Source organism: Mustela lutreola, chromosome 2 (assembly GCF_030435805.1).
Source record: "Mustela lutreola isolate mMusLut2 chromosome 2, mMusLut2.pri, whole genome shotgun sequence".
NCBI lineage: Eukaryota > Metazoa > Chordata > Mammalia > Carnivora > Mustelidae > Mustela > Mustela lutreola.
The window spans coordinates 95,819,771-95,842,223 of record NC_081291.1 but is presented as its reverse complement, the minus strand read 5'-3'; the positions used below and the strand labels follow the sequence as shown (position 1 = coordinate 95,842,223).

The window sequence follows — 22,453 nt, the reverse complement described above, 5'->3', positions numbered from 1 at the left end:
CCCTGCGGGCTCTCTGCTTGGTGGGGAGCCTGCTTCCCCCTGCCTCTCTGCCTACTTGTGATCTCTGTCAAATAAATTTTTAAAAAAGGGGGGGGGGGCGCCTTGGTGGCTCAGTGGGTTGAGCGGCTCAGGTCATGATCTCAGGGTCCTGACATCGAGTCCCGCATCGGGCTCTCTGCTCAGCAGGGAGCCTGTTTCCTCCTCTCTCTCTCTGCCTGCCTCTCTGCCTACTTGTGATCTCTCTCTGTCAAATATATAAATAAAATCTTTAAAAAAAAAAAAAAAAAAAGGAACTGAAACCCTAAGACTCCTAGAAGAAAACACAGGCAGTAAGCTCTCTGACAACAGTCACAGCAATATTTTTTTGGACCAGTATCCTGTGGCAAGGGCAACAAAAGCTAAAATAAACAAACGGAATTACATCAAACTAAAAAGGTTTTGCATGATAAAAGAAACTGTAAACAAAACAAAAAGGCAATCTACACAGAATGGGAAAAGATACTTTCAAGTCATACATCTGATAAGGGGTTAAAATTCAAGATATATAAAGAACTTACACAACTTAATATCAAAAAACCAAACCTTATGTAAAATTGGGAAGAAGACATAAAGAGACATTTTTCCAGAGACATCCTGATGACCAACAGACACATGAAAAGATGCTCAGCATCACTCATCATCAGGGAAATGAAAATCAGAACCACAGTGACATATCACCTCACACCTGTCAAAATGGCCAGTTATCAAAAAGACAAAATAGCCAGTATTGGTGAGGATGTGGAGAAAAGGCAGATCTTATACAGTGTTGGTGGGATTGTGAATTGGTGCAGCCACTATAGAAAACAGTCTGGCACCTCCTCAAAAAAATCAAAATTAGAAATACCATATGATGCAGTAACCCCACTTCTGGGTATTTATCTGAAGAACACAAAAATACCAACTCAAAGAGATAACCACATCGCTATGTTCACTACCTCACTGCTTAAACTAGCCAAGTTATGGAAACAACCCAAGTGTCCATTAATAGACAAATGGCTAAAGAAGATATGGGGAATGGGTGTTAGTGTGTATTTGTATTCTATTAGAATGGAATATCACTGGCATTAAGAAAAAATGAAATCTTGCCACTTGTGACAACACTGATGGACCAGAAGGCATTACACTCAGTGAAACAGGTCAGACAGAGAAAGACAAACACTGTATGATTTCATCTATCATGGAATCTAAAAACCAAACATACATATAACCTCCCTAACACACAACTGTGTTTTTTTGGTAAATGTACATGACTGGAATGTGCACTGCACAGAAACATTAAAAAAAAGTTGGACAAGATTTACACCAAAATGTTCATCATGAGAGATCTCTAAATTATGGAATTATGGGTGATTTTATTTAATTCTTGTCTCACTGACATTTTCTCATTTTTTCCAAAATGAACATGTATTTAATAACTTTAATAGCTGATGAAAAGAACTTGAGCAAACATAGGACTCAAAGATTGAGAAGTTATTGGGAACTCCACTTCCAGATGTTAAAAAATATGTAAGAAGAAAGTTTATATCAAATTTTTAAAAACTGGGGGAAGTGTGGATACTGATCTCCACTTATCCATCCTCCCAGATTTTCTCGCTTGACTGTTCAATGGTGACTCACATATCACTAAAATGTAACATGTCAACCTTGACTGGATTCCAATTTGAATATCAAACTGTACAAAGATATAATTTCAGACAACTGGGGAAGTCTGAACAGACTGAATATTAAATTATGTTAATAAAGTACTCTGTTAATGTAATACAGGTATATTATAATTTTTAAGGTCTTTATCTGTTGGGAAACATGACAATTTCTGTGATTTGCTTTGTAATATTCCCTCCAAAGGTAAAAAGTGGGGAAGCATGAAACAAGACTGGCAAAATGAGCTGTTGTCAATCGGTACAGTCTTACTTACTTTTATAAGTAAAACAAGTCCTGGAGATCTGTTACACAACAACATGCACAGAGTTAACATTACTATACTAAATGGTTAAGATAGGGGTGCATGGGTGGCTCAGTGGGTTAAGCCTCTGCCTTCAGCTCAGGTCATAATCTCAGGGTCCCAGGATCGAGTCCCACATAGGGCTCTCTGCTCAGCAGAGAACCTGTTTGCCCCTCTCTCTCTGACTGCTTCTCTGCCTACTTGTGATCTCTGTCAAATAAATTAATTAAATCATTAAAAAAAATTTTTTTTAATAAAATGGTTAAGATGGTAAATTTTTTTTAAAAGATTTTATTTATTTATTTGACAGACAGAGATCACAAGTAGGCAGAGAAGCAGGCAGAGAGAGGAGGAAGCAGGCTCCCTGCTTCCCCCCAATGTGGGGCTCGATCCCAAGACTCTGGGATCATGACCTGAGCCGAAGGCAGAGGCTATAACCCACTGAGCCACCCAGGCACCCCAAGATGGTAAATTTTAATGTTTTCTACCACAATTAAAAAAAAAAAAACTAGCAAAATGATAGTAACTATTAATGCTGGGTAACAACTATCCAGAAATTTAAAAGTTCTGTTTTTTTTTTTTTTAATCATTTTTAAATGATGGTCATACAGCATTGCCACATACTGAATCACAAAAAGATTTAATTTTGTTCAATTTGCTGAGGGGGGAAGAGAAATATATTACAGTAATATTTTTCCAGTTAAGCAGGGAAAGTAGTTTTAAACAAACTACCAGGAGAATGATTCAAATACCCTTAGCAGGGAAAACAAATGTTGGCTTTTTAAAGGCTTCTTATTCTGGCCTCCCTGAATTATGGTAAATAAAAATCTCACTTTTACTAACAATGAAGTTTAATTATGCAGAGGAATCACAATAGTAATTTGAAAAAAGGATTTGCAATCAATAATAAGCATACTCCACAGATGAGTAATTGAGAACTAAAAAGCAGGACTTGATTTTCTTTTTTTTCCAAACTGAAAGCTACAATTAGAATATAACAGTGCCTTATAGCTATTTATGTTTGCATAGTGCTTTAGCATTCAGGTCAAAAAAAACTGTGGTCTAGACAGCCAGGATTTTATTGGCCCACTCTGACTGCTTAGCTTGCAGCAGCCTAGTGAATAATTTTCTTCCTTGAGGTTGCTGTGGGCCCCTCCTCCCATCCTGAGTGGAGTCACAGAGCCATTCACGGGAATTAATTGGCCAGCTGATATTTCAGGGGAATGATTACAAGCCAAAACATTACTGAGAGTTAAAGCAGCAAATAATGCAGATTGTTTTAAAAAAAATTTTTTTTTAAGCTTCTCTTCAGTTCTTTTAACTTATCCAGTAATTCCCTCATTCTATAAAACTGAGATAAACTTAACAGATTATCATATTAAACAGACAACACAGAACCACATATTCTAGGTAACTGCAATCTAAAAGAGGCATTAAGACTGTGTCTAGCACACAACAGATGGTCACAAATATTTATTCCCCTCTATATTCACTTCCTTTTGTGTTCTTGGTTTTTAATTGAAAAAAACAGTGTATGTTCTAAGAAGAAATATCCCTAAATTAGATAGCTATTCTTTCTTCTGCTTAAGTCACTAGTTCTTTATTTAAAAAAAGATTCTTACTAGAGTTCTAGAACACGTTTCCGTTGTCACAAAGATACTGCTTTTGGTTAGGACGCAGATCAATGCGGTGTCAGTCTCCTGGTACCTGTAGGCCCAAGCAACCGGGCTGAAGCTCCTCAACTGAGGCATTTCGGCCAAGGCCCCCCAGTTAGCAGAGATGGAGCACAATGTGGAAATGGAGCTAAGGCAAAAGCCAGAAACACCCAGACTAGTAAGCCAGAGACCCAAAGAAGTAGAAAGAGAGAGAAAGAACCGAGGTAGAAAGAGAGAGATGGGGAGGGACAGAAAGGGAGAAAAAGGGAAGACCAAGATCAGGAGAAAATGACATGAGTGCGAGCGTGGAGTGAGCAGGAAAATGCAAGACGGAGAGGGCAAGAGGGAGCATGAGGGAGGAGCGAGAAAACAAAAGAGTGTGTGGCATGAAGACATGCGTGGACACAAGTGTGGACACGAGTGAGCAAACACGGACCACATTAAGCTAGTGCCAACGCCATCAAGACTTCTCGGCCTCTCATTATTTTAAAATGGCTTAAACCTACCTGAATTATCTCTGATTGTTCAGCCAAAGCCTTCCTCTGTGCCTCCAGAGAAGACACCTGTTGCTGATAAATTAAGCGTTGCTTCTCCCAGTCCAGTGATTTCTGACGAAATTCCTGAAGAGGCGATTAAGGTACTTAACTTGTAAGTGCTTCCCCTTGCTGTCCTTGCTTCCCTGATTCACTTTTACTTTAATTTTCCCCTTCCTCCCTGGGCACACATGTACCTTTCTCCCCAGCAGGAGCCCCATTACTCACTTAACTGATAGAACTGTGGAGCAATACTGAATTCTGACATTCTGTGCCTCTAGATTATCTGTCTTTCTAAATTTAACACCCTAATGGTGAAGAGTATGAAACACAGATGCTAAATCCTAGATTGTGATGATTTTCATAGATTTGCTGCCACCTAAAGGTTGTTATCATTTTTAGTGATTTTACAGAAAACTCATCTTAGGAGAACTAAAATCTCAAAATATGATTATGGGGAGATCCCACTACCCAAATTCTTGATATCCAAACCCAGAAACTGAACAGATCAAATAAATTTTCACATGGGTAGCCCAATTCTTGCTTCTAGCATCTGAAATTCAGGAACAAAATAGACTCAGATAATGTAATACCCTTTGATTCCAAATTTTTACTAACTCAACAGAAGAACTGCAAAAACTTCAATAACAAGGGGGATATCTGTACTGAATTTTAAGAGATATACAGATATTTGTAACCCAAAGCCAAATAGTCAAAATTAATCATGGATCACTTCCTGCTGATAAGAAAATGAGTCCAATATTTATGAAAATGGGACAAATCAAAGGGATTTCTATATCACTGTCCTCCAGGATTCTCAACTCCAGCAGTTGGAAGTGAGTTTGGGATAATCACTGTTAACCAGCTTTCTGAGAGTCACTCACTCATCCATTCTCCTGTATATGCCAGGAACTATTCTAAGTGGTAGGGCTACAATAGTTAACAAAACAAACAAAAAGTCAAGCCCAACTCAACTGACAATAGACAACAAATTCAGTGTATAAGACATTAGATGATCATACCTGTTTTGCAGAAAATGGAGCAGAGAGTGCTCAGAGTTGGAGGTTGCAATTTTAAAAAGGGATGGCATTTAAGTAAACTTCCAGGGAGATGGGGATGAGATTACACTATTCTGGGAAGGGAAAGGCAAGTACAAAGTGAAGTGGAAGCATCCTGGTATGTTTAAGGGTAAGCAAGGAGGCTGGTGTGGTTCAAATGGAGTAAGGGAAAAGCAGGTAAAGAAAGGTCAGTTAACAAGGAGCGAGACTATATAGGTCATTAGGATAAATTTGGCTTTTAAGAGATAGTACTGGAAGGTTTTTGTAAAGGAGAGGACATGCTTTGACTTACAACAGAATCATGGTGGCTGCTGTGTGGAGAAAAGAGAAGTCAAGGGTCACTCTAAGGCTTTCGGCTTGAGAAATTGAGGAATGGAGTTGCCCTTAAACAGGAATGGTGTTGGGGGATGGGGAAGAGGAAACCAGGATTTTTATTTTGGATGTGTCAAGTCTGACATGGCTTTAGACATCAAGATGGAGCTGTGGAACAGCTGAACCAGGCAGTTGGAAATTACTCTGTAGCAAAAAGGACAAGTTAAGACTGGATACATAAATGTGCGGATTATCAATATACATACAGTGCTAAAAATATGAGAGTGAATGATATCACTACAGGAGTGAGCACAGATACAGAAAAGAAAAAATCCAATGATATAACCCCTAGGGTATTCCAATGTTAAAAGGGTGGGTAGCAAAAGAGATTGAGAAGTAGCTAACGAGGTAGGAGAAAGCCCAGGAAAACGTGATTGTTCTCTAAGTCAAATCAAGAAAGTGTTTTAGGTGGAACTCATTGGTGACCTCCGTATAAATAGCTTCCAGAGAGTGACAGGGCAAAACCCTTACTGAGTGGATACAAAAAAATGGGCAAAAACGAACTGGAGACAGGTATACGTGCATAAAGTAGTTTAGTTATAAAACGAAAGGGAAAAATGGGGCAGCATCCAGAGGAAGAGAGAGGTAAAGAGAGGATATTTAACAGGGGAGAAAGCTGGATGGTGGCGGAAAACATTCAGTAGAAAGGAAGGGAGGAGATACAAAAGAAAAGAATGTCTGGAGCCATGTCTCGGGTAGGGGCCGAGGAAGAGTGTGGACAGTTCCACTAGCAGGAAGGCAGAGCATATGGACACAGATGCAAACAGGGGGGCAGATGTTGGAAGTTTGTGAAAATTCTCTTCTTATTGCTTCCATTTTCTCAAGTAAATGAAAAGCAAGATCATCACCCAATGGTGAGAATGTGGGAACAAGTACTAAAAGTTTGAGAAAAGAGAAAGTATAAAATAGTCATTATGGAAAGCAGCAGAGTGAGGGGAAATGGAATATGATTCTGGGAAGCATTAGGAACTCCTTTGAGGTAGATGAACATGAATTTAAAATGAGGCCAGTCAGCATGATTATGTTTTTCTCCAGCCATGTTCTGTCAAACACAGCAAGTAGAGAGCAGGCACAAAGCTGGACTTAAGTAGATTAATGGTTTTGCCAAGCAAATATCATGAAGGAAGAAATGGACACAAGAGCTGAAGGGGAATGTAAGGAATGCAGCCACGGAATTTAAGCTGTGTGAGGACTGACACGTGAGGACATGGGGTAGCTACCGAGCAGTGAAAGGCAGCAGAATTCAATCACTTGGGGGTCAAGTGATTATTGACAGCCAAGAGGTTATTGAGAATAGAGGGCATGAACTGCAATGAGAAGGACGGCATTTAAAGAATGAGATGATTAAAAATGTGATTCCAGGAAGTTTGTACGTTTGATAATGACTGACACCCATGGAATGGCAGTGGGAATGGATGGATGAGACAAGAAGGAGATCAAGATGTGGATGGAGGAAAGAACACCAAGAAATTCAAAGAGCCAAGTATTATAAGCATCATCCCTATACATACTGAAATCCTCAAGAATTATGACAAGTGTAACACTGAAGAGAGTGACAATGCCCTGGGCACTGAAACCTCTGGGCCAGGAAGTAACTCAGGGATCAGAAGATGCCTACTTTGGTTGTATGTATACTGGTTGGGGGTACTGGCCTGTGACATGAAAATCAAAGATGTGGTTTTGAGGTAGAAATAAAGGAGAATGGTAATGAGCGGCAAGAGGAAGATAAGGTATTTGGGAGAAAAAAAAACCCGGTGTCACTGAAGATGGCTGGAGAGGAAGCAGTGTCTGCACAGCCCTCTGAGTCTAAGCTCTTCAAATGTATAAAAATATTAAGATGTAGGGGCACCTGGGTGGCTCAGTGGGTTAAGCCTCTGCCTTCAGCTCAGGTCATGATCCCAAAATCCTGGGATGGAGCCCCACATCAGGCTCTCTGCTCAGCAGGGAGCCTGCTTCCCCCTCTCTCTCTGCCTGCCTCTCTGCCTTGCCTACTCGTGATCTCTGTCAAATAAATAAATAAAATCTTTTTAAAAAGATTAAAAAAAAATTAAGATGTAAAAGAATATTAAACAAAGAAATTACAATTCTAAGTAGCATTTTTGTGGGTGAAAGGTCACTCTGACAAATTGTAAGCAATCACAGAGAGATGCTGAGCAATGGTTCTCAAATTACAATCAGCCAGGGGAGGTGGATAAAATGCAGATTCCTAGGTCTCACGTAATAACACTGGAGCAGAATCCCTGAGAGCCTAAAGAGGACCTCGGGGATTCTTAAGGACACTGGAGAACCAATGGCACGGATAGAGGAGGAGAGTGACAGATGAAAGGGTAAAGTGTGACAGTCCTGCGCTGTTGCTTCATCTACCTCTGGCAGTGTTAACTCACCACCTCCCTTACATTGTTAATAAAAAAGTCAGCAAAGAGGGGGTAAAGGGCGCACTACATCTAAATGGGAACTGAGGATAAACAATCTGATAGGCACAGTACTCTGTACAAAAAGCCATGTACTTTCAACATTTACTCAGCCCCAACTCTGTTGGGCGATAAATAAGACAAGGACACTGCCCACGGAAGACTGCTAGGAAATGGTGGTCAGTACTTCTCAATATTGGTATTTTGGGTACGATAACTCTTCCTGTATGCAATGGTCCTCAGCATTCCCTGGTTTAGTGCCCCTAGTTCCTATCCCCTCAACACCAGTTTCACTCTCAGTCATCTGAACAACCAAAGCAATGTCTCCATACATTTCCAAATGCTCTCAAAGGGTGGTACTGCCCTAGTGAGAACTACTGATAGCAAGTAACCCCATCAGCCCCAGGTGACCAGATGATGACAGGATGTACCTCTGAAATAGCTCCACGGCAGTCCTGGAGATGGTAGAAAATCGGTTTCAGAACTAGGACTATTAGAAACAGCACCTTCCTAGAGGAAGGCTGACAACCACTACGAAGAAATTATTACTATGAACATACCTCTATTTTTCCAGTTAACCTCTCAATTTCGGAACGATCTTCCCTGTGATTTTTGGCATTTCCTCTGAAGTCCCTTATATGCTTTTTCTGTAGTTTTTCATAGCTTCTCTTCAGTCTGCCTAACTGTAGACACAGTTATTTCTAGACTTAAAATTTAAGAATTTGTAAACAGTGGTGGTGGAACAAATTGGTATCATGAAAGCAAGAGCAGTGCTAAACATTACTATTGAAAATAGACTGAGCGTGTTAGATTTGCAAATTAAATACAAAACAATTCAAATCTGCATATAAAAAATAAACACTAGAAGAGAAAGATACTGCATCGAAGAAAAAAACTGAGGGAAAAATACTCTTTAAACAAAACTTTGGCTTTTATTACAATTTGCACTTAAGGACCCCATAAACCACACCCAGGATAAAGGCAGCAAATAAAAATTCCTCCCCTGTGGTTCTTGAGCCATTCTCCTGTGGAGCACTGATATTCAATAAGCAGGACAGGAGTATTGTGAAATTAAATAAAAATAAAAGCAGTGTTTTTTTCCCAATCTGAGGAATAATATTAAATTGCTAGAATTTTCTTACTTTCCTTATTTATCCCAAAATGCTTCTGAATATATTGGATTCTCCATTACTTAAAATCTAGTAACTGATTTAACTCAAAAATTAAAATATCGGGGCTCCTGGGTGGCTCAGTGGGTTAAAGCCTCTGCCTCCAGCGCAGGTCATGGTCCCAGGGTCCTGGGATCAAGCCCCGCATCAGGCTCTCTGCTCGGGAGGGAGCTTCTTTTCACTGCCCGCCCCCGCACCCCCCGCCTGCATCTCTGCCTACTTGTGATCTCTGTCAAGTAAATTTTAAAAATCTTAAAAAAAAACTAAAATATCATTATTTCAATATTGATATCAATAATGGTAACAGTATTTCATAGTATTATATAAAAACAGCTTTATTTCCCAGGTACTCAACTGAGAAACACATTTTAGAATCCCTGTACCAAACATATAATTTGACAAGACTCTTTTGCCTGGATTCACAGAACAGAGAAATAGATTTCTACCCCTGTGTCTCCCATGGATTATATACTTCCTACTTTATCAAGTAGAAACGGGCACATTGACAAAATTCTAGTGGTTAAAGAGAAAGAATTATACAATACATAATAGAATTAAAATCTCACTTCTTCATGTAGTTTCTTTAACTCCTGCTTATAGTCCATGGCCATCTCTTGTTTGACTTTTTCATGTTCTTCTAACTGTTGACGCAACATTCCAACCTAGAAGCAAAAAGGTAGTAGCATTTTTTATTACTGGCATTGAAACAACACCCTTGAAACATAAAAAATGGAAATAACCTTTGTACTTATCCATAAAAACAAGTTCTCAGTGGTATATGGTAATACCCCACTCCTTAGGAAGTCAAACATCTAATTATGTAATAATCTTTCTAAAATCTCAAAATCAAAAGACAACTGACAGAATGGGAGAAGATATTTGCAAACGACATATCAGATAAAGGACTAGTGTCCAGAACCTATAAAGAACTTAGCAAACTCAACACCCAAAGAACAAATAATCCAATCAAGAAATGGGCAGAGGACATGAACAGACATTTCTGCAAAGAAGACATCCAGATGGCCAACAGACACATGAAAAAGTGCTCCATATCACTCGGCATCAGGGAAATACAAATCAAAACCACAGTGAGATATCACCTCACACCAGTCAGAATGGCTAAAATCAACAAGTCAGGAAATGACAGATGCTGGCGAGGATGCGGAGAAAGGGGAACCCTCCTCCACTGTTGGTGGGAATGCAAGCTGGTGCAGCCACTCTGGAAAACAGCATGGAGGTTCCTCAAAATGTTGAAAATAGAACTGCCCTATGACCCAGCAATTGCACTATTGGGTATTTACCCTAAAGATACAAACGTAGTGATCCAAAGGGGCACGTGCACCCGAATGTTTATAGCAGCAATGTCCACAATAGCCAAACTATGAAAAGAACCTAGATGTCCATCAACAGATGAATGGATCAAGAAGATGTGGTATATATACACAATGGAATACTATGCAGCCATCAAAAGAAATGAAATCTTGCCATTTGCGACAACATGGATGGAACTAGAGCATATCATGCTTAGCGAAATAAGTCAAGCAGAGAAAGACAACTATCATATGATCTCCCTGATATGAGGAAGTGGTGATGCAACATGGGCGCTTAAGTGGGTAGGAGAAGAATAAATGAAACAAGGTGGGATTGGGAGGGAGACAAACCATAAGTGACTCTTAATCTCACAAAACAAACTGAGGGTTGCTGGGGGGAGGGGGTTTGGGAGAAGGGGGTGGGATTATGGACATTGGGGAGGGTATGTGTTTTGGTGAGTGCTGTGAAGTGTGTAAACCTGGTGATTCACAGACCTGTACCCCTGGGGATAAAAATATATGTTTATAAAAAATAAAAAATTAATAAAAAAAAATATCACAAGTAAAAAATAAATAAATAAATAAAATCTCTAGATTTAAATGGAAACTTGCTATTTGATTTATTCTCCCTAACAATTTTTATTTTTAAAAAACTCATTAAAAATTAGATACACAAAGTTATAACAACATTGGAAACTAAGAATACTGAACAAAGATCAGTGAGTCTTCAAGAAAAAAAATATATAAATTAAAGAACAGAATAATAATGTCAGGTGGAAAGATACCAGGAGCCTAGAAACTTTATCATTTACCTCACTTCAGAGAAATCAGTTCCACCAACCAGAGTAAGGACACTATCCTAAACCATTCTTCAATAGTTTAATACCAGCCACAGCTGGTTCATGACCAGCCCTCACCTCCATCAATACCCATCAGTCTCTCTCTAAGTCTCTCCATAACTGGTTAGAATTTCATCTATTAGTAAGTGAGGAGGGAGAGGGAAAATGGGGAATACTAGGTAATAATCACAATATAGAATGGCAATTTCAAAAACAAAACAAACAAGAAACAGATCTTAAAACTTCTCATCATTCCCCTATATGTGTAATCTAAAAAACAAAACAAGTGAACAAAACAAAACAGGAATAGATTCATAAATACAGAGAGCTGGTAGTTGCCAGAAGCAAGGAAGGCAGGGGGATGGGCAAAACAGATGAAGGGAATTAAGAGCTACTAACTTTCAATTATAAAATAAATAACTCTCAAGGATAAAAAGTACTACATAGAGAATAGTCAATAATACTATAATAACTTTAATATATTTTATATAATATATTATATAATACTATAATAACTTTTTTTTTGGTGACAGATGATAACTATAGTTTTGGTGAGCATTTCATCAAGTATATAAATATCAAATCACTATGTTGTACACCTGAAACTAATATAATATTGTATGTATTAATTTAAAATAAAATAAAATAAAAATATCAATCACCAAATGCCTTAGCACTCATATTCTAATAAATAATATCAATAAAGGAGAAAATAGAGGCATCTAAATCTTTGGAGCAATAAAAGTTCTCACCACACCCACAAAAATTTTGTAAGTACATAGGGTGACAGAGGGTAACTAGACTTACTGTGGTGATCACTTCACAATATATACAAATGCTGAATCATTACATTGTACACCTGAAACTAATATGTTTTATCTCAGTTTAAAAAACCAGAAACAAAATTCTTACAAGAACAATTTTGCTGTATCTTTATAAACACCAAATGGTTGACTTTATTTTTACCCAGTTGGACAATTTTCATCTTTAATTAGGCCACTGTATGCAATTACATTTAAAGGACCTACAAGGTTTCCCCCATTATCTGAAAATAGAGTGTTCCTGTGAAACCTTCTGCAAGTCAAAATGGCTACAGCAAAGAACAGTGATCATTTCATGAAAGTAGAAATTCTCTTCAGGTTTCTGTCAGCTAGCGAAAACAGGTAATGATACAAGTCTTTCCTAAGAGCAAAGTGGTATCAGGCGCACTTTCAGAGCGCAGGGAACCTCCCATCTGGATTTAAATCTCTCATCTTATTAGGTGCAATGTGTACCTACTGAGCTCTATGGTCGTTTTCTGGCCTTTCTGGCCTCTTTGGAAATTTTAACTTATCATTTCATTTTTCTCCCTTTATTAGATTATAAAATATGTACTCTACTAATGTATCAATATATACTCTAAACAGTTCTCTTGAGATTAAAACATGGGTTTGCAACTTATTATATCTAACATTAGTCGTTTTTACCAATTCCCAAGCAACCCAAGGACTAAAGAAATACTTCTATTCTATTTATACCCCAACTAGACTTAAATGCCATTATAATTCTACATATATGTTAAACTGAAAATGCTACTATTGTTATATCCAGTCAATATTCACTCAGATTTACCCAAATATTTACTGTTGCCTTTCATTTCTTCCTTTATCTCTTGAGCTTCGATCTGAGATCACTTTCCTTCTGCCTGAAGAATATTTAGTATTTCCTTGGTGTGGGTCTGTCAATGACAGATTCTCAATTTTTATTAATCTGAAAATGTCATTGTTTTATCTTTACTCTGGGTATAGATTTTTGGTATGGCAAGGGGGAAAAGTCATTTCTTTGTAAGGATCATTCTATTGTCTTCTGGCTTTCACTGTTTTAGTAGACAAGTCAGCTGTTCGGAGCTGTTTGTAGATAATCTTTTTTTCTTCTTAAATAATGTTGTTTTTTTTCCTTGATTGTTTTTCAGATTTCCTCTTTGTTTTTTAGTTTTCAACCTAGGTAAATATTTCTTTTTATTTATCTTGCTTGAGATTCTCAGACTTCTTAAATACATGACCTTCTTCACTTTTGGCAAAATCTTAATTTATCTTCAAATACTGCTTCTGTCCAGAAGAGAAATAAACAAAGATGACAGAGTCCATTTTTTTTTTTTCTCCTTCAGGGATTCCAAAAATACTCATATTATACCTTCTCACTGAATTTTCTTTCTCTTATCTTTCTTCTATATTTTCCATCATTTGTCCATGCTTTATACTAAACATTTTCTTCTGACCTATCTTCAAGTTCATTAATTATCTTTTAATCTTTAAAGGCCTTAATTTCAGTTACTTTATTTTTCAATATTATAATTTCCATTCATTTCACTTTTTTTTTAAATTTTCCACTCTTTAAGTGCTCAATCTTATCTTTTATCTCCTAGACCACAGTGAACATAGCTATTGCAAAGTCAGAGCATGGTAATGCCAGTATCCAGATTTGCCATGGGCCTGTTTCTATCTTCTGTTGCTTCTGCCTTTTTGCATTTTTGTCGCTTGTCTTTCTGTGTCAGGGGTTACTTTCTGAGTGGATACCAAGTGTTGTATTTGCAAAATTATTTGAGGAAACAATTTAAACCCCAGAATGGTGTTTTCCCCCCTTTGGAGAAAATTTACTTTTTCCAGGTTCCCAGAAGCCTTAGCACTTAGGACATGCTTAGAGACAGTGGCACTCTAAGATCCCCTTAAACTAATTTGAGAAATTTAAATGTCTATGGCTGAGTGGTGATTTCAAGAGGGCTTGTTCTATATCTAGCCCATCCTCCCTCCTAGGGTGCTGCCTTTTGGGGTCCCAATCCAAAGTGAGAAGGGGTCAGAGTTGCCTTGGACACCAAATCATTTATTCTCTTAGCACCTTGAAGTTATCAAAAACCTCATTTAGTCTCTATCCTCCGAGCTACCTTCTCTAGTTTCAACTGTCCCAAGCCCTAGACTCCTCCCTCAACCTCTAGCCAGCAGAGATCTTGGCCTGGTTCTTCACTAGCTTGTTTAGTACTCTACTTCAAGCAGACTTTTTTCTTTAATTTAGTTTATGTAGTTGGCCTCAGCGGATGGGCTGGCCCAAAATAACTAGCCTGTCCTTACCAGATATTAAAGTCTGAAAGATTCATATTTAACTGAAAACATCCTGAATAAATTTACTTTGAAAGCAGAATTCTATATCCAATCAAACTTTCAATCAGATGTAAAAAGAGAAAAATGATATTTTATACATGTAAGATCTCAAAAGTATGCTCTACCAAAAATGGAGAAATAAACAAAGATGACAGAGTCCAAAGAGACAAAAAGGAGAAAAGCAGGAAAAACTTCAGAATAATGGTGAAGGGAGTTGCCAAAATAACAGCTATCCAGCTAACCTAGATAATAGTTTATCCTTATTTGAGAATGGCAAGCTCCAAAAAAGAGAAAGAAGAAGAAATCATAGATAGGTTACCTGATATATTTGAAGATACATAGAAGACTTACACTTGTGTCAGAGAGTTTGGGAAGAATCAGTGGTAGGTACATTTTTAAAAGCAAATGAAAATTCCCAGGAAGACAAAAAATTGTTTAAGAAATAAGTTTATCATTACACTCTCTGACTCAGATGTGAATAATATTTGCCATTTTAATGATGTAAATACTAAATGCTAATTTAACCAAAAATTAAGATCTATAATCCTGGCAGGATAAGGGGATGTGAATTTTATATAAAAGAGCAAAACTCATCTCTTATAGCAGCAAGTCATTAGATAAATAGCTAAAACTGAAAATTCAGAAAAATCAGTATTGAATGCCACTTAGAAACATGGGGAAAATACCAAAAGAAAGAATTAAAGGCATCGAAATGACTGCTTCAGAGAAGCCAGAATCCCACTTTCTGAGGGGCGGGCAGGTGATTACTGGTTTTTCTTACGCGCCTTCCAGAACCATTTATCTTTTTATTTACTACAAGTGGCAAGCATAAATATTAAATGAGAAGATAAGATTGCTTAATTTTATTTCTGTACCAAAATCCAGTCAATAATGGGCACTCACCAATACTGAAATTTCTTTAAAAAAAAAAAGGAGAAAAAGAGGATGAATGCTGAGAGTGAGGAATGGCATTGGGCAGAAAAATAGGAGCTAAGGTTTGAAACTGCCAGTATGGATGATAGAAGAAAGAGTTGAAATAACAGATTGTTTGAGATACAACTGAGTTTTCAGAAAGCTTTCTTAAATAGTAACTCACTCTTCATAACCACCCTGGGACAAAAACATTATATCCCAATTTTACACATGATGAAACAGGCTCAGATATGTTAAGACTATTTGTCCAAGGCCAATCAGCAGAAAAGAGACAGAGTTAGGACTCCAAGTTCCTCACTCATTTCATCAGGTCAGCCTGCTCTGCATGGCATTAGGAGTTATCTATCACCAGCAGAAACAGCCAAGCCCAACAATGTAATCAGAAAACAGCTAAAGCATTCACTTACAAAATGAACTGTTTATGCTAGTGCTCCCACAAGCATGATCTGCACATAGGCTGGAGCTGATCACTACAGCAATCCAGCGCAAGATAAGGAGCTTGAGGCAGAATGTGAAGCAATGACATCACCAAACACACTGTTTAGTGCAGCTGGCATTTTTTTACACAGCAAAACTTTCCATGAAGTGGAGGATGCAATATACTGATTCACAATCTCGTGAAAGCTTTCCATCTCAGTGTCGTTTGAGTAGCACTGGTTCATACCGTAGCACTGGTTCATACCATAGCACAGCTTCTAGGCCTAGAACTTTCAAACAAATAAGAATGACAAAAACTTAAAGCTCTATTTTCTAACTCCTATATCAAAGTAGATTATGAACGTGTTAAAAACCACACAATTTCACAGAAGAACTCTATGGGATAGAGTCCCATTACTAGCATTTGGTAAAAGCAGTTTACTTCTAGAAACTTAATCAACTTTCAGCAACCCAATCAATGAAGCAGTAAACTGACCAGACAGCTACAATTCTAAATTTCTTTTATGTCCCCAGGCCAAAACTGTAATCTTCACATCCTTACCATGGAACCTATCCATTCAATCCCTTTAATTTCTTTTTAAGGTATTAAGTAATGGTAGTAATGCCCCTGAGATTAAAACCAAGCTACAGGAATAAGTTTAAACAATCTCAGAGTGACTAAATATTCTCATAATCACAGCACGTGGGAATTTCTTTAATGGGTTTCTAACAAAATAAACAACTTAGATAGATATATATAGATATATAGATAGATAGATATAGTGTTTTTCTTAGCTAGGAAACCGAATCACTTTGACTTACTAAACAAAACTACTTTTTTTCACCCCAGGAAAAATAAAGAAGTGGTAGCTAAAGTAGCTTACCAGACAAGGAGCATTGACCCTACCTAAATTACAATGTTTAAAAAATCAAGTATGATTATCATTCCATGTATTTTTTTTGCCATCTTCTACATCTTTACATGAGGTATAATTTTAAAATACATTCTTTAAGGTCTACTCAAGTTTTAAAATAAATTCCAGTTTAGCAAATGGCATTCACAGAAAACTGAATTTGATGTGGCCAATTGTATTCTGTACTGCTTTGATCCAAAGTGCAAATGGCCAGCCACTGAGAGATTCCCCTGACAAGCATAAAACACTTTTTATGATGACTAATCCTCTCCTTGTTACATGAAACGTTTTTAAAATGACACTCTTGCTATGTGTCATCAAAAGAATCATAATGTCAGTGTGTAGACTCACAGAAGTGTCCCCGAGTAAGCTGAGTCAACAGTACTCATGTGTGGTGATTCTACTTGTAGGAGCCCAGCAAAGTGGGGCGTGGGACCAGGGCCTCCCTACAACTTTTCCAACCCTCACATAGACATTGATGCCAGGCATTTAGAAGCAATTCTTGGGCTTAGAAGTGTTTTCTGCTTTCCTTCCAATATTCTATGTTCTTCTTTTTACTGTATCAGCTAAACTGTGAGAAATCGATCAGCATATTAGTAAATTTTTCCCCCAAATCACCAATAACTAGTGGTGGTGGGATTGCAAGTAAGTTTTATTTTTCTCTTTTCTTTCTTTTCTCCCAATTTTCAACAAGGGCAAATAAAAAATTTTTTAAGGGTTTTATGAATTTTGTTTTAAATCGAACCCAAAGAGGCAAGTTACTAAATTTTGGGCTTAACTTTTTTACCCTAGCCATAAAATGAAGCCAAAAGCAATGTTCACTAAACTCAAGTCAATGTTAATAAAGGCATGTAATAGGACAACGGCTATACACCCTCTACATTTTCTTAAAGAAGTTAGGTATTATATGTGAGCAAGGTAATATGAAATAAATATTGATATACAAATATAACTTGAAATAAATATTAATATTCTTATGTGTTTTCACAACAAATTCTTCTCCTAAAAGAAACCATGAGAATTAAAATATAATATAGAAACTAAGTCGACATACAAATGCTTTTTTCAGCAAATATTTAAGAAACATACTTAGGAATGCAAACTGGTATAGCCACTCTGGAAAACAGTATGAAGGTGCCTCAAAAAGTTCAAAATAGAGCTACCCTATGACCCAGTAATTGCACTGCTAGGTATTTATCCAAAGGATACAAAAAGTGATTCAAAGGGGCACATGTACCCCATTTAGAGCAACAATGTCCACAACAGCCAAACTATGGAAAGAGCCCAGATGTCCATTGACAGATGAATGGATAAAGAAGAGGCGGGGTGTGTGTGTGTGTGTGTGTAGACACACATATACAATGGAATATTATGCAGCCATCGAAAAGAACAAAATCCTGCCATTTGCAACAATGTGGATGGAGCTAGAGGGAATTATGCTGAGCAAAATAAGTCAGTCAGAGAAAGACAAATACCGTATGATTTCACTCCTATGTGGAATTTAAGAAACAAAATATAAACATAGGGGTAAGGAAGGGAAAAAAATAAGATGAAAATTGAGAGGGAGGCAAGCCATAAGCAACTCTTAACTCTAGGAAACAAACTGAGGGCTGCTGGAGGGAGGGGGGTGAGGGATAACGTAACTGGGTGATGGGCTTGAAGGCAGGCACGTGATGTAACGAGCACTGGGTGTTACATGCAACTTATGAATCACTAAATTCTATTCCTGAAATTAGTAATACAGTACACGTTAACTAAGTTGAACTTAAACAAAGAATTTTTTAAAAAAGAAACATATTTAATATAAAAGCCAAGGTCAAATACCAAAAAGAGGAGTGAATCAACAGCTTTACCTCTTTGTGTTTCATATCCAACTGACCCCTAAGGGCCTTAAGTTCTCGTTCACGGATGTCCAGGCAAGTTTCAAGAGCATGTGTCTGCCCTTCCCATTCAGATTTTTTATGAGCCACCATTATGTCAATCTGTTTCATGAGCTCTTGTAGTTCTGCTTCACAGGATGTCAAAAATCCCCTGTAAATAAGAACACATGCCCATGATTTTTTTCCTCTTTCCTGTATAAAAATATAGCAGATGTAAACCCTGCTGAGGTAGAATGATGTCAATAAAGAACTTATTAGAGACAAAGAAAAGGATTTCTGAGCTTTTCCCTTCCATGTTCATATTAAGGTGATTTCTTATTCCCCTATGTACCTTGCTTTCTTCTAATACCCAACTCTGAAGCCTAAGTCATTCCATCAAACACAAGACTGATGTCTAAGTCAGGCTTGTGAGCAATGCTTCCACAACCAACAACTAGCCCTTTTGTAATGTTTTAGAAACACTGTCAGGAAGAATCCAGGCAAGCTTGTCACATTTTTAGCTAACCAAAATAAAAAGCCGTTGAAGTGAGGAAGCTATTGGGAAAATGACAATACAATTTTAAGAACTGTTTCAAGAAATGCATCCTTGAGGCAGATGTATTTCAACTATTTCTTCCCACCTTATTACTAGAAACTTACTGCAACCGACTTTATGGTAAACTGACCTTTGTCCTTCACAGTTACAGGAGATGCCAGATATCTCAGAGGCAGAAAAAGAAGTAGACAAAGAAGTACTGGATTCAAACAGGTTTCCAGAAATAGCCACAGAAAGCTGTAGCTTAGAAAGCTTAAATACTTCTTTATAAAAGCATTTGTTCTTAATGTACAAAACTTCTGAACTTCAACTTTTCACTTTTGAAGAGAAAATTGAGAGTGGGTTGAAAGCAAGCAGCTAGCTCCACATTGCTGAGATAAGGCAAACACCCCAGAGAGAGATGCTGTCCACAGACAGGACATGGATCGGCTGAGCTTCCACTCAGCATTTTTGCTTCTATACCCAAGGCACAAAATGATCAGAGGCATAACTTGGAAATGCTTTTTAAACTTAGCAAGAGGGGCGCCTGGGTGTCTCAGTTGCTTAAGTGACTGCCTTTGGCTCAGGTCATCATCCTGGAATCCTGGGATCCAGCCCAGCATCGGGGCTCCCTGCTCAGTGGGAGGTCTGCTTCTCCCTCTGATCCTCCCCTGTCTCATGCTGTCTCTCTCATTCTCTCTCTTTCAAATAAATAAATAAAATATTTAATAAAGAAATAAAATATTTAATAAATAAATAAACTAACTAAATAATTTAGTGAGAAGTTTAAGGTCAATAACAAACTTACCCTTCCTGTCCCCGATTCTGTATTCCTTCCAACAAAGCCTCCATCGCCAAATCCCCTTTGGTTTGGCAACTGGGAAAGAAAAAAAAAATTATTCAGGAGAAAATACCTTTTTTAAGTTCTAACAGTCCTACTTAAAATGTGAAAGCACACAATAACAAGTAACTGAGAAAACATAGCACTTCTTAGGATGACTATTGAAGCAGTCAAGGAACACCACTTCAAGAAATATTCAAACCAAATACACTTCAGGCTGAAAGAAAGTAACTTACAATGATCTGAATTGTGCTGATACTCTCCCCACATGATAGTAATTGTACCTCATTCTTGTACCCCTATGAACCAGGGGGGCTAGAAGCAGAGGGACAGTGATACAAAGCCTCTCACAAAATGAGTGGAATTAGGGATTACACACGTCAGAGGAAAAGTAGATTTTTTTATTTTAAGAGACATTATAAAAAGATTGAATGCCCTGAGCTTGAACTCCTTGGTCCATCATGGGAGATCTTACCCACACCCTTCAGATGACAGGCCGGTGAAGCTTCCTAGAACATTCTCCCTCCCTTCAAAGGCAACTCTATAGGCCGTCCCTCCTCTCTACTTCCCCACTGCTAGTCCTTAACAGGTGCCTTCACAGGAGTTACATCGATCCAGAATGAGGTTTTTGCACACACGTATTCCTTACTATTCAGCCCTCAAGGGCAAAAATTTAATTGTATTCCAGCTCGAGAGCCTAGTGTTTCAGTATGGCACGTACATGTTCGATGTTTTGGCTGAACTTATCACAATTCCCCTCCCTCTTCCCAACCCCCTTGTACAAGCTGGTCATAGAGAAGGGCATAGTACAGAAAGAAAGAAAGGAGAGAGAACAGGCTGCCATAGAAAGGTAAAGTCACACCATTAAGAAAGGAAGGTGAGGAAGAGAGGTGAAAGATCACCCTTCAATTCGGAAATGACAATAGAAGTACCCTTTGCTTAAAAAAAAAAAGAGAAGAAGTACCCTTTGCTGGTTTCTCAATTCTACAAAACATCAACCAATGTCAAACTACTTCTCACTCCTGAGACACTGCTTTTTTCCTTAAGCCTTCAAAGGTTCAGCCCTGAATTAGTCTTTAGGTAATTCTCAAGAGCTGTGGTGGAAGGTTCCACCCATTTGTCCTAATGCCTCATCCAAAAATTACAATGCTCTGGAAGGGGATTTCTTCATTTAACAGAGAATTCAGTGTCATACTAACCTCCAGATACACAAGGATGAAAGACATGCTCCTTTTCAAGGAATTAATAGTCAAGTATGTGAAAGAAAAAATTAACCAAGAATGTTCCCTCAGTATGATAAATGTAGTGACAAAGGTGAGGACAGTGTGTCCTGGAGACAGAGAAGAGAATGGAAGATTGGAAAATACAACTACTGCATGCTATTTGCATCCATTTCTAAAGTTACTAATGGAAGTACTTAACTATTTGTGCACAAATATGGCAGAGAGGCTTTTTCTCCAGCTGGCTGATCCTTCACCTTACACCAATGTTAAATAAAATAAACACTTAAAGATAGAGGTTTTCATGTTCTAATCCACCTTCTTTCAAACCCTGATATAGTCAATTACAGCACAATCCTGATTCCATGTCTTATTCTACTCTGGGGAGCTGCGAGGCAGTGCCCAGTCTACACAGTACATGTGGATAAAAAACCCAGGAGAGAGTCCTATTGTGCAACTAAGTAGTTTTGTGTCCTTGGACTGCAGTTTTTGCATCTGTAAAATGAGCAGTATGAACTATAGTCCCCAAGGTACCATGACATTCTAGTAGCCAATGTCCACTGTAAGTAGCATGCTCTTGTCTACTGTATATGGATATTTATTAAATCCATTAAAAAGTGCTATTCCTAAGGACAGCGCTACTACAGACATTAAAAACTATCATCAGTAAAATTATACTTCTTTAGGTCATTTCATTCTTAAACATTAATATATTTAGCAATATAAATTAGTAACACACAGTAATATATAGTAATAATTTTCTAGATGATATTATTTATAATTAGCAATGTTTACGACAGAAGGTAATAGTCACTGAGTGCACAACTGTTCTGCCTCCTACACACTATTTAATTCATTCTTCACAACACTCATAAAAGACAGACACAATTACTTTGAGGAAACTGAGGCTTAGAGGGTTAAATAGGTTGACTACAGTAAACTATACATTAGAGTCATAGGATCAAACTTAAGCAGTAACTTCTAAGTCCCAACCAATATGCAATCTTCATAAATTTTGCAGGATTCCAGATCTTAAAATACCTTAATCTTTCCTTTTGGCTTAATAGTGTCTTCTTGGCAATAAATGAAACCAAACGAAAAAGTCTGGGTACAGGAAAAAATGCAAACTCACCACCATGGACACCAGATGGCAGTAACACAATAGTGAAAATAACCCACACCTTTGGAAATTGCCATTTCAGAAGTAAAACTAATGGTCCAAGACTAAAACAGAGATCTCTGTTTTTAAAAATTGGGGATGGAGGACCAGCA

General features: G+C 37.7%; 1 protein-coding gene across 11 annotated transcripts in view; it reads right to left on the bottom strand.

Moving 5' to 3' along the window:
• Nucleotides 1-22,453, bottom strand: part of CEP63 (centrosomal protein 63) — a 55,201-nt gene that overhangs the window by 25,921 nt on the left and 6,827 nt on the right. For 7 of the 11 annotated variants that reach the window (XM_059162659.1, XM_059162657.1, XM_059162655.1 and 4 more), the window contains exons 2-7: nucleotides 19,929-19,997; nucleotides 18,580-18,757; nucleotides 9,746-9,841; nucleotides 8,571-8,693; nucleotides 8,442-8,465; nucleotides 4,143-4,256 (exon numbers count right to left, since the gene is read on the bottom strand). In XM_059162659.1, coding sequence (XP_059018642.1) covers nucleotides 4,143-4,256; nucleotides 8,442-8,465; nucleotides 8,571-8,693; nucleotides 9,746-9,841; nucleotides 18,580-18,757; nucleotides 19,929-19,972 — 579 coding nt within the window. In that variant the 5' untranslated portion in view covers nucleotides 19,973-19,997. The remainder of the gene's footprint in view (nucleotides 1-4,142; nucleotides 4,257-8,441; nucleotides 8,466-8,570; nucleotides 8,694-9,745; nucleotides 9,842-18,579; nucleotides 18,758-19,928; nucleotides 19,998-22,453) is intronic. The other 4 variants (XM_059162662.1, XM_059162656.1, XM_059162665.1 and 1 more) reach the window with 2 other exon arrangements.